The following is a 17,281-nucleotide window of genomic DNA, read 5'->3' as shown; positions in this document are numbered from 1 at the left end:
TGTCGTTTTTGCACGAGGAGGAGATCAGCAGGGGCACGCCGGACTGCCGGAGCACCTTGCCGCCGGAGGAGCCCGCCCTGGACAACAGAGAAATAGGCCAGAGAGAGAGAGAGAGAGAGAGAGAGAGAGAGAGAGAGAGAGAGAGAGAGAGAGAGAGAGAGAGAGAGAGGTACCTGCCGGCGGAGGTGGTGCAGCGGAGATGGCCGGGCGACCTAAACCCTAGCGGACGGGAAGGGGCGGCGGCGCCGATGGGAGGGCCGCTCGGGCCAGCTCGGGGCTCCACGTGCTCGGGGAGGGGGCGGGGGAGATCTGTGCGCCGAGTAGAGGGCGGCACCGGGGGGTGGGGGGGGGGAGGGGGTGACGGCGAGGCGGCCGGTGGGTGGAGGGTTCGCGGCGGCGCGAGGAGAGGGACGGCGCGGGGGGAGAGACAGGGGGCGGCGCGGTTTGGGGCCAAAACTGAGTTATGCGCGCGGTCGATTTGGGCCAAAAATGAGCTCTGCGCGCGTGTATTTTTGGTAAGTCCCGCGCTGGGTAAGCCGAGTGTCATAGCTAGATACACGGTTTATAATTTTTTCTTCTTTTATTTCAATACAAAAAAGTTTATTAGTTTTACTTTTAATAATTTCTGTATTTTATTTTATTGTATTTTTATTATACTTAAGTTATTTTCTTCTTATTGTATTTTCTTATTATTGTATTTTTATTTCATTGTTTTCATAAATGAAACCTCTCCCCTTATTTCATTATTTCCACTGTTCAAGATATCAGCTGATATTCCGATAAACCGGTTGATTTATCTCTTCGGTGTCTAGCCAATAAGATAAATTGGCCGATATGGCGATAAATCGGCTGATATGCCCATAGACTGGCCAATTTACGCATTATCTCGGTCGACCGATAATTTCCCGATAAGTGATATCCCCAACATTGATTATTTCATACATATATTAGGTCATTGTTACATGTCGAACCAACATTGGGCCGCACGCACGTGCGAGCGGTCTTCCTACCCACTCTCGCACTGTTTAAATCCTCGGAAAATTGTACGATGCCGAAAATCCTCGGGAGCTGGCACGGCGTCATCACATGGCCCATGTAAGGTGTGGTAAAAGTTTGGGCACATTTCGAATAGGCCTCACCTTAGGCCGCTTGTAAACTACACCATCTCCGAGGTAGTCTATGGGTACCGAGAGAGAACGTGTTGGGTTTGTGAAGGAAGTGCGGGTCCTGTTGCTCCGTTGGCATCGAAACTTCTCGTGCCCTCAAAGGAGGCCATCGAATGACACGTGCCAGGCCCCTGCATTTTTTGAACCCGCCTGCAATATTTGAGACATTTATTGCACTGATAGGGTTTCAACGCCGGAAATTGCAGATCTGCAAGGCGCTATATGAAATCATGCCCAGAAGCGGCATGGAAAATCCTATGTAATGTCTTTGCAACATGCGTAGGCCTTGTGCAGATGAGGGAGGGGCAGGCCTAGACATCGAGGGGCGAAATTACCTCGGCGGCATGCCTGTTCTAACCGTTCAAATCCTCGAAAAATCATATGATTCCGGAAATCCTCGGGAGCTGCCATGGTGTCATCACATGGCCCCTGTAGGGTGTGGTAAAATTTTGGGCGTGTTTCTAATAGGCCTCATCTGAGGCCGCTTGTAAACTACATCATCTCCAAGGTAGTCTCTGGGTACCGAGAGGGAACGTGTCGGGTTTGTGAAGGAAGTGTAGGTCCTGTTGCTCCAATGGTCTTGAAACTTTTCGTGCTCTCAAAGGAGGGCAACGAATGACACATGCCAGGCCCCTGCATTTTTTAGACCCGCCTGCAATATTTGAGACATTTATTGCACTGCTAGGGTTTCAGCGCCGAAAATTGCAGATCTCCAAGGCGCCACATGAAATCATGCCCAGAAGCAGCATGGAAAATCCTATGTGATGTCTTTGCGACATGCGTAGGCCTTGTGCAGACAAGGGAAGGGCAGGCCAGCCACCGAGGGACGAAATTACCTCGGCGGCATGCCTGAACCAATTCTTTAAATCCTCAAAAATCATATGATGCTGAAAAACCTCGGGACCTGGCACGACATGTGTAGGCCTTGTGCTGCAGAAGGAGGGGTGGGCCCCGCCACCGAGGGTGCGAACGTACCTCAGTGGAGGATGCACCCTTTCTAATTAATCCACGAAAAATCATACGATGACGAAATTCCTCGGCACCTGGCATGGTGTTTTGATATGGCCCTGTAGTGTGTGGTAAAAATCTCAGCGTATTCCGCATAAGCCTGCCCGGAGGCTGCTTGTAAACTGCACCGTCTCCGAGGTAGTACCTAGCTATCAAGATGGCGTGTCCAGTTTGTGAAGGAAGTGTGGGGCTCGTTGCGTTGTTGGCCTTGAAACTTCTTGTACTCTTAAAAGAGGCCATCGCATGACACGTGCTAGACCCTGGCATTTTTCGGGCCTGCCTGCAATGTTTGAGATATTTTTTGCATTGTAGGGTTTCAACTCAGGAAATTGCAGCAGAAGTATGGGTGGGCCCTTCCACTGGGGGTGAGAAAGAAATAATTTTAAAGTAGTAAACATAAATGCAATGAAAATCATTTTTGCATAAATCTTATGGGTAGTAAAAAATCTACAAAAATGTAAGCCGATTGCTTTCACAATGGGCACACGGCTTATATGCCATATAAGCCGTGTGTTCTCCGGGGCACACGGCTTATATGCCATGTAAGCCGAGTACTGCTTTATGGTACACGGTTTATAGGCTGCTCCGTGACGGTGCCGTTACCTACATCCGCTATAGCCACGTGGCAGATGTTTTTGCCGAGGTCGACCTATAAGCCGAGTGCTTTTTTCAGCATATACCGTGTGGTACATGTAAGCCGAGAGCTTTTTTGTACGACTCGGCTTACAAACAGCTATAAGCCGAGTCCTTTCTAGTTGCCGGGTGTTTTCTCCTGAAGGCTCGGCTTATACACACATAAGCCGAGTACCCGAAAAAAAGCACTCGGCTTATAGTTGTTCACACGGCAAAACGTGATTTTCCCGTAGTGATTTTTCTATATTTTTTTATCAAACTTTAAAAGGATTGGCTTAGAAAAATCCTAGAACTTGACTATTTTGGAACGGAGGGAGTAATACATAGCAGGTGTTCCAGGAGTGTGGTTTTTTGGAGCTCGGCCTCCATGGAGGCTGGAATTTTTGTAAAATTCAAAACTGAAACTTCCCAATTTTAAAAAATATCAGAAAAAATTGTACAAGTAAAAATGGATTTGATGTGTATGTGTGTAAAATTTTAGGATAAAATACCTTGAATGCCATATGTGCAAAAACAATAAACTCATGCTCTTTGGGCATGAATCGTGCATCTACCGAAAAGCCTCTGATTTTTTTGTGTGCAGCACTCATTTTTAACATATTTCATCCTGAAAATTTACACACTTGCGCAATATGTCTCTAAGTATATGTGTATTTTTTAAAATGAAACATCCAAATTTGAATTTTGGTCATTTCAAATTCGGCATCCATGGAGGTGTAAGGGGACCGATCTAGCCTACGATCGAGGAGGGGAAGACGCGGGAGAGAGTAGGTGGGACGAAGGGAGAGGAAGGGGATAAGGAGGAGGAAGATCAGCTTCTCTCCGTTTGGTTCGATTAAATCACATCACGCCTTACAACTGGCCACACTTGGCCCTTTAATACACGACCATGACTCAGCTACTCCTCCTGGCTCGGTCCCTTCTTGGCTAGTTCGGTTCCTGGCTGATCTGGGTCGCTGACCATGGGTCCCACCATTACATTCTCCCCTCCTTGTGAGCCGGCTTGCCCCCAAGCCGGTGCTGCTGGAAAATGGCGACGAAGTTCGTCCAGGTCTTCCCAAGTTGCCATGGATGCTGGCAGGTTGTCCCAGAGCACCCGCACGCGCCTGCTGGTACTGGATGCGCCACCATACTGGTCGTCAAGGATGCTGCAAGGAACATGCAAGGCCTGAAGAGTGGTGTTATCAGGAGGAAGCAAACCCGCGATTGGCACATCCCCCAGTCGGTTCAGGCCTGAATCGCCGGCTTGTTAGGACCTTGAGAGAGAAATGCAAGATTAATTGGGAAACTGTCTGCCGCCCCACCCACCTTGGCGGTCTCGGTGTGATCCATCTAAAAAAAATTGCAAGGGCAATGCGGTTACGTTGGCCATGGCTTGAATGGACTGGCCCAAGCAGGTTGTGGTTTGGCATGGGAAAACTTTGTGATGCCGTGGATACGAAGCTCTTCTACACCTATACCTGATTCACCATCGACAATGGGGACAAGGCACCATTATGGGATGCGTGATGGTTGGATGAGACAAGGCCGAAAGACATTGCCCCCTTTGTCTACCAGGTCGATCGAGTTAACAAGAGATTTTTCATGGAACATTTATTCAAGTACCAGCTTTGGAACATTCTCTTGCATGTCCTTAAAAGTGAAATAAGTCTATTGAACAAAGTGAAATTTGTTCTTACAAATAACTGAAACTATTTTCTTAAAGACAAACGGATTTTTTAATTACCAAAGTTGATTTATTGAAATGTGTTAAATTAGTTTATTGGAATACTTGAAATTAGTTTTCTGAAATGAGTGAGCGTAGTTTTAAAATTAATTGAAATATGTTTTTTTAAAGAGTTGAAACCAGTTTTTAAAAATTATTGAGTTCAATTTATTGAAAGAGTGAAATTAATTTTTAAAAATGTGCAAAGTTAGTTTATTGAAATCTATTTTTCTAAAGAACCGAAATCAGTTTATTGAAAAGAGTGAAATTAGCTTTTGAAATTATTGAGACATGTTTTCTGAAAGAATTGAAACAACTTGTAGAAATGGATGAAATTAGTTTTTTGATATAATTGAAATCTGTTTTTCCGAAAGATTTGAAATTAGTTTTTAAAATTATTGAAATCCTGTAAAAAAAATCTTTTCCCGGCCGATTCCGGACGGCACTCGGAACGAAACCGCCGTGGACCGTCTCCGACTCTAGACCACCATATGGAACTGGAGGACCGATCTTTATATTCCTACACGCCCGCCCTGTCATGTTCTAGTACCTATTTTCCCGTATCCGAAGAAGAGATCGTGGAACGAATTCTTTTGGGATGACGACGACGACGACGACGGGCGTCCAGCTCCAGCACAGGTTCCGCACCATCATCGATCCATCGCTGTTGCCGCCCAAGAAGAGGGCGACGTATCCGGCAGCGGCGTCTCCATCTCAAACGACGACGACGACGTTTTTTGACCCTGTCGTAGTGAAATAGCGAAAATGCAAGGAAGCAACACCGACAAACCTGAGATACCAGCGTAATGACTGGTTTTGCTTTTCAGCTGACTATATATTCTCTCAACTCTCAACTATTAAGGCCAAGTAGATGCTTAATGATTGTTAGTGAAGTCATGACTTTCCTTTCAGGGTAAAGGAATTTCACATCCATAATAATATCGAATAGAAAGAAAAAAAAATCAAAACACAGTAAACGAAATTCTCATTAATAGAGAAACAACTCTCACTCTAAGGTATACAAGTCATGTCATTTATAAGGGATGATCTAAACTCCTAATGTCTCAGTTGGTAGGTCGCGTTCCGGGTTTTATTTTTGTCCCACCTCAGCCGGTCTTTTTTGGTACTTCTTTGGTACTTGCTTCCACCTCCCACTCAGCCGAGACGGTTTATTTTCGCTGGTTTTTTTCGCCATCTCCCCCACCCCACCCCACCCCATCCCACGCAATGCAGAAGAAAAAAACAGCCCTCAGGAAATCTCTGCTCCTCCCGATCTCCCGTCCAAAAGAAAAACGCAGCGACAAGTCGCTCCTGTCGCCTAGCCCCTCGCGCGCGCTAGGGTTCCTCACGCCGCCGTCGCGGCCGCCGCTGCATGGGTGTTCGTCGACTGGCCCTGCCTCCGGCGGCCGCCATCGCCCACCTCCATCCTCTCCCCAACCCCGCCGGCCTCCACTCCACTCCACTCTGTCACGCCTGCAGATGACGATCTGCAGCGGACTGCAAGTGCAGTTCAGTAACTACTGTTAACTGAACCGCAACTGGTGTGTGTGTTGTGTTTGGGCCGGAGGCCATGTGGTGTGTTGGGTCACAGCCCACCGTGGGTGTGTGTGTGAGCCCGCGGGGACAGCTACTTAATGTACCGTGACGGAATGCGTGGGGAGCGAGAATGAATATTGAATCTCCTTTCCCCTTCGCCAAGCTCCCTCCTCATCCCTGCTTTCTCCTCTCCGATCAGATTTCATCCCCTTCTCCCCTCCTCCCCCTTGGGTCATGACAATCTGGTAATCAGAGCCTCCGAATTTTTTTTTCCGCCACCACCGTCGCTGTCGCTGTGTCCTCGATCGGCGGTAACACCCACCGAGCTAGGTGCGAGCTGCCCCGGCGCGCTCGCTCGAAATCCTACTCGGGGTTCGCTTTGATCTGGATCGCGACCACGGCACCGTCCAAGCCCTCCGCGCAGACCCGTCGCGTGCTGGATGCGATGACGGAAACCACCGACAAGATGCAAGGCCTCCTCGAGACCATCCTGCGCCGCCTCGACAACCACCAGAAGACCGCCGACGAGCGCCACCACGCACAAGTCGCCTACAACGACCAAGTCTCCAACGAGCTCAAGCACTTGGCGAAGCAGATCGATCTGACGCAGGCGGATGTGGATGAGGCCCGCAAATCCCCTCCGCCTGTCGATCCCGCCGCGACAAGCCATCTCGGGGCATCTGGGTCCGGAGCGTCGACGATCTCAGGCCCCTTCCACCCCGCACCACCACCTCCGCCTACGATGACCCGTCCACCCCCGCCACCACCACTCTACACGGAGGGCGCAGCGCAGCTGCCGTTCGCCCGGCTCGTCAACCACGGGCCGCCCCTGCTGCTGCAAAACTCTCCCACGGCGTACGAGCGGGGCGCCGAGCAATACACCAAGCCGCCCAAGCATGACTTCCCCCGTTTCGACGGCGACGCGCCGCGCATCTGGCTGGAGCGGTGTCTCTCTTACTTTGAGCTCTACCGGGTGCCGCAGCACAGTTGGGTCGCCATCGCCGGCCTGTATATGGATGGGCTTGCAGCCATGTGGCTTCAGGCGTACAAACAGACGCACCCTGCTCTGTCGTGGCCCGCCTTCAGGACAGCAGTGGAAGCAGAGTTTGGACCTGAAGAATTCGAAGCGCAGATGCATCAGCTAGTGCAATTGCGTCAGACTGGGAGCGTGCAAGAGTATCGCCAGCAGTTCGAGACATCGATGTATCACTTGCTGTCTCTGGATCCGCACTTGAGCCCGCAGCTTTTCATCTCACAGTTCCTGCTGGGCCTCAAGGATGAACTCCGGCTGGGCGTCCGCCTTCAGGCCCCCTCCAGTATCACTCGAGCAGCAGTGTTTGCAAGGATTCAGGAAGAGGAGTTGGAGCGACAACGCACACAACGCCATCGGATCGTGCCAGTGGGTCGCCCACCTCCTCACGCATCTACAGCAGCCATCATTCCAGTCCGGCCAGCACCAGCGCAACTGCGGCCAGCGAACGATGATTTTGCTCGGGAACGACAACTACGAGAATTCCGAAGAGCTAATGGCTTGTGCTTCCGTTGTGGGGATAAGTACTCCCGCGAGCATCAGTGCAAACGCACGGGGCAGATTCTGATGATTGAAGTGGGGGAATTCGGAGAAATTCTGTCCGACGACACGGTGCACGCCCTTCAGTTGTTGGATGCACCAGCTCAACAGGAACCCGAATGCTGCTCCCTGAGCCAGCATGCCATGTCCGGCGAGGAAGGGCCATCTACACTTCGCCTACGCGCTCAAGTAGGCGATCAGGTCATGCTGTTGTTGGTCGACTCCGGGAGTTCCCACAGTTTCATTAGTGAACACTTCACTGCCCGGATTGCTGCCAAGCCCGAAGATCTGCCTCCTGTGTCTGTTCGGGTGGCCAATGGGCAACGGCTGTTATGCAACAGAATGGTGCGCAAACTGGCCTGGCAAGTGCCCGGTCACACATTCCACACTGATCTTCGGGTATTGCAACTGAGTGCCTACGATGGCGTGCTGGGAATGGACTGGCTCTCTGCCCACAGTCCGATGTTGTGCCACTGGGAACTGAAGACGATTCAGTCTGACACCGAGGGCAAGGCTGTGAAACTCCAAGGGATCACAAACACCAGTAGGCCTCCAATTTCAGAGCTAGATGCTTATGAGCTACACAGAATGGAAATAGCCAACGATATCTGGACAGCGGCTCTGGTCACCGTGGAGAAAACTGATGAACCACCATCTGCACCGGTCCCCGCCAACATTCAGAAGGTTCTGCGCGAGTATCAAGATGTGTTTGCAGAACCAACCACCCTACCTCCACGTCGCCAATACGATCACAGCATCAACCTGGAACCAGGCACTCCGCCGATCAACACAAAGCCGTATCGCTACTCACCGGCGCAGAAGGATGAGATTGAACGGCAAGTTAAGGAGATGCTCGACTCGGGCCTCATCGCGCACAGCATGAGTCCCTACGCTGCACCCGTGCTATTGGTGAAAAAGAAGGATGGCAGCTGGCGCTTTTGTGTTGATTTTCGACGACTGAACACAGCAACAGTGAAGAACAAATTTCCACTTCCTGTGGTCGACGAACTGCTCGACGAATTGGCCGGGGCCAAGTACTTCTCCAAGATCGACTTGCGCGCGGGATATCACCAAATCCGTATGAGGGAAGAAGACGAAGAAAAAACAGCTTTCAAGACTCATCACGGCCATTACCATTTTCGCGTCATGCCATTCGGTTTGTGCAACGCGCCAGCCACGTTTCAGTGCCTGATGAACACAGTCTTCGGCCGTTATGTCCGTAAGTTCATCATCATTTTCCTGGATGACATCTTGGTTTTCAGTTTTGACCTGCAAGAACACGAACAACACCTGCGCCTCACCTTGGACCTCCTTCGTGAGCACCAGCTGTTTGCCAAGGCCAGCAAGTGTTCATTCGCGCAAACCAGTATTGAGTACCTCGGGCACGTGATCTCACAAGACGGCGTTGCCACAGACACAAGCAAGACCAGTGCTATGCAGGCCTGGCCCGTGCCCTCGACACCAACCGAGCTGCGGGGATTCTTGGGATTGACAGGCTATTACCGCAAGTTCGTTCCTCACTATGGCATCATCGCCAAGCCTCTGACGCAGCTCCTCTCGAAGAAAGGGTTTGTTTGGAACGACACGGCTCAGCGAGCGTTCGACATGCTCAAGCAGGCGATGACGAGCACGCCAGTCTTGGCCCTTCCCAACTTCACACGCCCGTTCGCCATCGAAACGGATGCCTGTGACACGGGCGTGGGCGCGGTGCTCACCCAAGATGGCCATCCTGTCGCCTATCTCAGCAAGGCTCTAGGGGTGCGGAATCAGAAGCTCTCCACATACGAAAAAGAATTCCTCGCCGTGATGATGGCCGTCGACAAGTGGCGACCGTACCTGCAACGTGCCCCGTTCGAGATTGTCACCGATCACAAAAGTTTGTGTGCACTGGGCGATCAGCAGCTGGTCACCGATCTGCAACGCAAGGCTATGTCAAAGATGGTTGGCCTCCAATTCTCCTTCCGTTACAAGAAAGGCGTCGACAACGGCGCCGCGGATGCACTGTCCCGGTCGGCCATCTGCTGGAGCTCGACGCGCTGTCCATGTGCCAACCCCAGTGGCTGCAAGAGGTGGCGAACTCTTACGAGACTGACCCTGAGTCACAAGAGCTGCTCGCCAAGCTGGCAGTTGTGGGCGAGGACGATCAAGGTCGGGCACTGCAGAATGGAGTAATACGTCAGCACGGCCGCCTGTGGATCGGCGCCAACTCCGCGCTCCAGACCAAGCTCATCGCCGCGCTTCATCACAGCGCGGTCGGGGGCCACTCGGGAGCCACAGCCACTTACCACAGAGTACGCAAGCTCTTTGCCTGGCCCGGCCTCAAGCGCGCCGTGGAAGACTTCGTTCGTCAGTGCGACATCTGCCAGCACGCCAAGCACGAGAACCTGCACCCGGCCGGCAAGCTTCAACCCCTGCCGATTCCGGACGCGCCATGGCAAGATGTGACCATGGACTTCGTCGAGGGTCTACCCAAGTCTGAAGGCTGCGACTCCATCTTGGTCGTCGTCGATCGACTCACCAAGTTCGCGCACTTCGTGCCACTCCATCACCCCTTCACGGCGGCGCAGGTGGCCCGCGCGTTCTGGGAGCACGTCATAAAGCTGCACGGCGTCCCTCGCTCCATCGTTTCCGATCGCGACAAGATCTTCACCAGTGCAATGTGGCGAGAACTGCTCACTGCGGCCGGCACCAAGCTCCTCTACTCCACCGCCTACCACCCCCAGACGGACGGCCAGACGGAGCGGGTCAACCAGTGTCTGGAGATGTACCTGCGTTGCGCCGTCCACGACAACCCGCGGCGATGGCGCAAGTGGCTTCCGGCAGCAGAGTTCTGGTATAACTCCACACACCACGCGTCTCTCAAGTGCTCGCCGTTCAGAGCGCTCTACGGCGTTGACCCCAACCTGGGGGGGGGGGGTTACCTCACTTCAGCGCCGACTCAACCCCGGGCACACCTGTGGAGGATCTGGACTGGGCAGCACACACTGAACGCCTCCGTGCTCAGCTTGCTCACGCTCAGTCGCGTTTCAAGAAGCAGGCTGATCGACACCGTGCCGAGCGCGCGTTCGACGTCGGCGAGCAAGTGCTGCTCAAGCTGCAACCGTACGCCCAGTCGTCGGTTGTGAATCGCCCTTGCCGGAAGCTCTCCTACAAGTTCTACGGGCCGTTCATGGTGACCGAACGGATCGGCAACCTGGCGTACCGTCTTCATCTTCCAGCCGACAGCCGAATCCATCCGGTATTTCATGTTTCTCAGCTGAAGCCGTACACCCCTGATTACACTCCCGTCTTCTCCGAGCTGCCGCAGGTGCCAGATTTGGTCACCAGTGAGACGGAACCAGTGGCCATTGTGGAGCGTCGTATGATGAAGAAAGGAGATGCGCCAGTAATTCAGCTACAAGTGCAGTGGTCCAATCGGTCCCCAACAGCCACAACCTGGGAAGACTATGCCACCTTAAGGGAGCGCTACCCCTCGGCCTGCATCTGGGAAGGAGCTTCTTCTCAAGACGGGGGCAATGTCACGCCTGCAGATGACGATCTGCAGCGGACTGCAAGTGCAGTTCAGTAACTACTGTTAACTGAACCGCAACTGGTGTGTGTGTTGTGTTTGGGCCGGAGGCCATGTGGTGTGTTGGGTCACAGCCCACCGTGGGTGTGTGTGTGAGCCCGCGGGGACAGCTACTTAATGTACCGTGACGGAATGCGTGGGGAGCAAGAATGAATATTGAATCTCCTTTCCCCTTCGCCAAGCTCCCTCCTCATCCCTGCTTTCTCCTCTCCGATCAGATCTCATCCCCTTCTCCCCTCCTCCCCCTTGGGTCATGACACACTCCTCCGCAGGCGCCACCCAACCGCCGCCGCCCTCTCCCCACACCCGCACCCAAGGACGAGAGAGAGAGAGAGAGAGAGAGAGAGAGAGAGATGGCTCAGCCGGCGGCCAGATCCGCCCCTCCCACTCACCCAACTCTCTCTCCGTCGCCGCCATCTAGGCCGGCCGATTCCGGGGGCGCGCAGAACACTCCTCCTGTGCTCGCCTCGCGCCGCTGCGTCCACCCATGGAGATGAACTCCCCTCGAGCAGGGCCGTTTGATTCTTGGCAGGGAAGAAGCTATTTGGGCTGAATCAGATTAGGGAAGAAGAAGAAGAAGATGGATCAATACGAGGTGCTGGAGCAGATTGGGAAGGGCTCCTTTGGCTCTGCGCTCCTGGTGAGGCACAATGTTGAGAGGAAGAGGTTGGTGCAACTCCATTGCAATTCCACCCTTGCTTGCTCTCCACAATCCCTGGACCATCTCTGAATATCAAGTATGCCTTGTTTCAGGTATGTCTTGAAGAAGACCCAGGTCGCCCGTCAGACCGTCAGGTGCCGGCGATCCGCGCACCAAGAGGTCTCTTTCATTCCCTATTTTGTGCCATGTCACATGTTAGCATTCAACTTAGATGCATGGTTTGTTTGACCTTTGGATGAAATTCGGCATTTTGTTCATGCAGATGGAGCTCATCGCAAAAGTAAGGAGCCCTTACATCATGGAATACAAAGATTCTTGGGTGGAGAAGGTAAGAATGGTCCTCCCCTCTTCTCTTATGATCTTATCTTGCAACGTTTCAATGTTCCTACTGAAAATTTCAAAAAGAAAAAAATGTTCCAACGGAAGGATTCATGTGACCGCCGACGTCTGAAATGAGTGTTTTTTGTTGTTGGCATCAGGGGTGCTATGTGTGCATCGTGATCGGTTACTGCGAGGGAGGGGACATGTATGTGTGTAACTTGTGAAGTGAGCTCTGAACTAAATTTGGAACCTGTAACGAAATTGTGGTTCTCTGTTTTTCCCTCTGCATTTGCAGGCTAGAGGCCATTAAGAAGGCTAAGGGCAACCATTTCTCGGAGGTGCTCAACTACTCTGTAATATGTCTTGTTCAGTAGCCGCAAATTCCGCTTACTGAATTTTGCCCCGTTGCAATGCCAATTTTTCTGGATGCAGAAACTCTGTGTGTGGCTTGTGCAGCTCCTGATGGTGCTTAATTACTTGCATGCCAATCATATCCTTCATCGAGATGTCAAGGTTGTTACATTTGTAACCTTTATCTGGTACTCACATTTCATTTCAGTTAAGCCTAGCCGGTTGCTCACCATGCATAGTACTTTTTTTCAGTGTTCAAATATATTTCTTACAAAGGACCAAAGTATACGGATCGGTAAGTACACTCTAATAAAATCAGTTACTATGAAAAATACTTGAAAGAACTGACGGCAATATCTTCTGTTTCCGACTATATATGTTGTCTGAAACAGGTGATTTTGGGCTGGCTAAAGTGTCGACTTCTGATGATTTTAGCTTCGTCAGTAAGTTGTCCTTGCAATTAATGCATCATAAAAGCTAGGGATAATTTGGGTGTGTCGTCCTCGATATGTTACGACACAAAATGTTGATCATTTTCACGATTGCAGACACAACAGATGCTTCTTCATCTCACTGGTCTCTAGAGGAAGGTATGCTCTTAACAAAATAAATTTGATCATATTATCTATTCATAATTTTTCTCACATAAATTTATTCAGATATAAAATTGACTGTTCCTAACAGTACACTGAATAATTTTGCAGGAAGAGATATTGTCTGAAGCAAATGAGTGCCTTAGAAGAAAAGAAAATGTAATTTCCAATTGCACGTATTAATTAGCTTACTGAATTCTTTCCCTTGAGAATAAATAATTTAACTCGTCATTTCTGTCCTTTCTAGGAGGAGTTCAATTGTTTCCCCAAATTTCCTTCCACGATTTTGTAACCCTTTGCAGAATCGCATGGGGAGGTTCGCAACATTGTCTACTCATCTGATAGGAAATCAGTATCTATTGTCTATCATGTGATTATGGAACTGATGCAGAGTACCCTTCTTTGCATGGGAGTTATATGTGGTTCAGTTTGCAGAATCTTGTTTGGTTTTACATTGATCTTGCATGCTCAGTTTTTGGGCGTATAACCAGTTTGTAGGTCCTACTATTTGATCTGTGGACGTGACCAATGAGGGCATGGAGATTATGGCGAGGCATGGTGATGCGGTGGCAGTGGTGAAGGTAACCACATCGAAGGCAGCGGCAATGGGTGGTTGTCGATGAAAGCAACATGGGGATGGGGGAGGTGGAGAGGCGAGGGATGGAGGCGGAGGACGGCAGCCAGGGAGACGGAGTGGCAGTGAGATTGGACGAGCTCGCCTGCGGAGTGCGTGGGCAAGATTTCATTTCCGGGTTGGACGAGGGCTTCTTTGTTTGTGTGTGTGTGCATGTGTGAGTTCACACCGATACTCGACCAAATATTGTGCATGGTTATCTGAAATTCTAGACAATAGTTCACATCCCAGTGGCAGGTAAGAACCTTCTTTTTAATTTATCAAATGGCGTCAATAGACCATAAAATTATCTTCATTTATAATACTAAAGATATGTCAATACATGTTCTTACATTTAGGCTCCTAAACCTGTTGAATGAGTTCTATATACAAGATTTATATTGTCCTTCTATAAATTAAGACTACACTTGCTATTGATGACTCTATAATTGTCAACCTGGACAGTAACAACACACTATCGTTTTATCTCTCAATGTGAGCAAGTAAGATTTTTTTTCCAGAGCTTTATTCTTTTGTATTATTTTTCTATTACAGAAGTTGATGCTCCATCTTGTTATTCATTTCCTGGGATCATTTCTCGAGGAATGTACGGATTTCTCGAAGTGACGCAATGCTATGATCTTCAACCATGAAAATGAAACTGTCAGCGCTGATGGCCTGCTCCTGTGATCTCATAGGTACCAAAATGCAGCTTAAATCTCTTTTTGAGAATTGGTTCCTGATGTTACATTTAGCTACTCCTGTATATCTTTTAGATTTTTTTCTCTTTGTAAATTTTGATTTTTGTTTGCTCACCTTGTAATCAACTCTGTATTTGATGATTTAGAAATCAGAATTCAGTTTAACTCTGCAATTAACCCTTAATGATAATATAATTGTTCTGGTTGCACTCATCCCTAATTCATAGCTTCACCAATGGTGATAGCATTGTGTCAAGGAGCAGGTGGAGAGGGAGAAAGAGAAAGGGAGAATGGAAGCCAAGTGATAGACAAAGAGAGTGAAAGGTAGAAGACATGCAATAACTTGTGTTATCTTACTTTATTTATTGAAGACCTATACCAATGCACAAGTATTTGTCGTTGTATGATGGAAACCAGATGCCATCATGCTTATAACATATTTTTGAATTAAAAGAATAATTTGATCATTGTGTCTATATTTTATGATTTCGTGTCAACGCACTGGCATTTGGCTTCAGCCCATCAATTAGACCAGCTAGGTCTACGCACACTCCAGTTTGGTATTTAAGCTATTAATTCTTGGATGAGTGTGTTTGTAGGCGAGAAGGGAAATATGTTACTCTGCAAATTCCAAGTCTTTTATCATGACTATTATTACACGTCAAACATGGAGTAATGAGAGCGTGAGTGTGTTTTGAATTCTTAATTGGTAAATTCTGGTGATTAACTGACCGGAGATTCAGTTTGGATAGCTACCCAGGGGTATGAGTGTGATCAGTGTGACTAATTGTGATTTGTTTAGTGGTGAAAATGTAGGAATTAATTTGTTTCACCAATTCTGCACTTGCATTTGGCCATAGAATTTAGTTGGGGTAGCATATGCCCAGAATTTAATTAACCACAATTTTGAGAAATTTTTGGAAGTTGTTTATTTGTTTTATTAAACATGGTCGAATTTTCTTATAATTGCAGGTATTTGGTTCAAAATATATTTTTCTACTGTTAACCGATAGCATGGATATCACTATTCATCATGATGTCCATAAGAAATCATCATGACATGTCGAATCCTCAACCACTCAGTTAGATGTTGATGGATCTGCATCACAGCTTCTGTTGAATTCTCATGGTTGGAGATACTGCAAGAATTCTGATTCGGCACGGCCCTCATGGAGACAATGGAGATGGTGTTCAGCGGTGCGCTCAGCCAGAGTTCGCCGTACGTCCGACATTTGCTGATTCGGCAGGGCCCTCATGGAAACAAAGTACGTCCGACATTTTCTCTTCTGTGAATCAGTCCATAGGCCCTTTAATAGTTGTGTGTTGCTGGGTGTTTTCATCATGGGCTTCTTGTTTCTTTTAGTCCATGAAAGACGCATTGGAGCACCAGGTCAAAAGCAAGGCCTTTTCAAGATACTAACCTAAATGCTGAAATACTTTGTTATTGCCACTTTTAGTGTAGCTGTACTGATGCAGATAAGCTAAAAATCTCTCTTGCCTTCTCTTTGATGCCCTGATGACTTGTGTGCTTAATTATTAAGTAAATTACATTATGGCGCATGTTATTTCCCATGTCGCCATAGGGCATTGTTCTTTTGGGACATGCATAGGGGTGCTTTGTACCGGTACGTAACTTCGTGCTGAAAACAAGAGCAACATGTTTTCTTTGTAGGTCAGAATTATTAACAAGATATGAAGAATTAACCTGTTAATTTCTTTGCAAAGGAATTGGCCAGTTAGTATTTTACTAAATAATTATGGACTAGCTACTATTTTTACAATGGTTTGCCTATTGGACTAGGGACGTGTGATATCTTTCTCCTGTTGCAAAGCTAAACCACGTCGTGTCATCTTTGTAGTTTACATATTTTTTAGATGTGTTGGCACACATTTTGAGGCATCATTTTCTTTCAAGTCGTTCATCATCATTGGTCCCATTCTGCACAAGACTATCGATGATACCACTCTGCATTGGACCTACACAATCATCAATTTTACCAATGTCACAAATGGTTTGTCTTGTAATGTGACATTATGGCTAACTGTTAGGTTTTAATTATGGCTGGTAGCTGCCCTTGGATGCTGTAAATTTTGTTAACCTAACTCCCTGCTATATGCACAGTTCAGGGCGCAGAGAAACTAATGGAGCAACCAGGAGTCCAATCATTTGAAGGCAGAACATTGAACATATCAGTGATCGGACACTCGAGACAACTCTTAATGAGTTCTAGCAACCGAAGACAGAATATTTGTGTAGGATGCAACAAAGTTGCATGTCATGAGATTATTGAATACGTTGAGTAATTTGGAATGGAAACATTTTTGGTTAAATAGGATGCTCTTGAGATTATTTCTCATGCCAACATGGCATGCCCGAGCGAAAAATGTGTCACCCTTTGACAGGACCATGCCTTGTTAGAGGAGGTTTCTGGTTGGATAAATGAGAAGGCCATGATGCCTATTTGGGCTAAGATGACTCCTAACATTGCAGGTATTACAGATGGAACTTAAGCTTCCATAATGCATTTGTTGAGTAATTAGCAGTCACATATCTTCTGTGTTTTTAATTGCTATACGGTGTCAACAAATAATGAGGTTCTAAATTATTATTTTTATCATTGCCTACTTTTCAAATGGTAGTTTCTCTTTGCATTGATCTTAGTAGTTTGATTCTCCAGTAGTACATTTGGTGATCCTAACCAGAAGCTAGCTGTTAGAGAATGACAATGGACTATTCATGTAAGATAGTTTTTGTCCAACATTGCATTGTTCTATATATCTTCTCTCGCATGTTTGGCTTTGGCATCAATAGGGACAGGGTGGGCGATCATGGTGGGATTAGGCATGTGAATTCT

At 48.5% G+C, this 17,281-nt stretch overlaps 1 protein-coding gene and 1 pseudogene across 12 annotated transcripts; both read left to right on the top strand.

Moving 5' to 3' along the window:
- Positions 1–118: 118 nt before the first annotated feature.
- On the top strand, positions 119–17,044 carry LOC123068305 (serine/threonine-protein kinase Nek3). Of its 12 annotated transcripts, XM_044490865.1 has the most exons (17): positions 119–169; positions 11,510–11,852; positions 11,940–12,006; positions 12,110–12,175; positions 12,327–12,373; positions 12,464–12,506; positions 12,601–12,681; positions 12,772–12,814; positions 12,912–12,962; positions 13,068–13,109; positions 13,224–13,271; positions 13,360–13,428; positions 13,604–13,983; positions 14,281–14,423; positions 14,672–14,750; positions 15,399–15,691; positions 16,549–17,044. In XM_044490865.1, exons 2-11 carry the CDS (start codon positions 11,767–11,769, stop codon positions 13,238–13,240), a joined length of 543 nt encoding a protein of 180 aa, XP_044346800.1. In that variant the 5' UTR covers positions 119–169; positions 11,510–11,766; the 3' UTR covers positions 13,241–13,271; positions 13,360–13,428; positions 13,604–13,983; positions 14,281–14,423; positions 14,672–14,750; positions 15,399–15,691; positions 16,549–17,044. The 12 variants fall into 12 exon arrangements, with proteins under 12 accessions (XP_044346800.1, XP_044346798.1, XP_044346799.1 ...); XM_044490863.1 differs by having other exon boundaries at positions 13,360–13,903; positions 15,537–15,691; XM_044490864.1 differs by having other exon boundaries at positions 13,360–13,903; positions 15,510–15,691.
- On the top strand, positions 5,740–11,186 carry LOC123067173 (uncharacterized; annotated as a pseudogene).
- Positions 17,045–17,281: the final 237 nt, after the last annotated feature.

Source organism: Triticum aestivum, chromosome 3B (genome assembly GCF_018294505.1).
Source record: "Triticum aestivum cultivar Chinese Spring chromosome 3B, IWGSC CS RefSeq v2.1, whole genome shotgun sequence".
Classification (NCBI taxonomy): domain Eukaryota; kingdom Viridiplantae; phylum Streptophyta; class Magnoliopsida; order Poales; family Poaceae; genus Triticum; species Triticum aestivum.
This window is presented reverse-complemented; position numbering and strand designations above follow the sequence as displayed.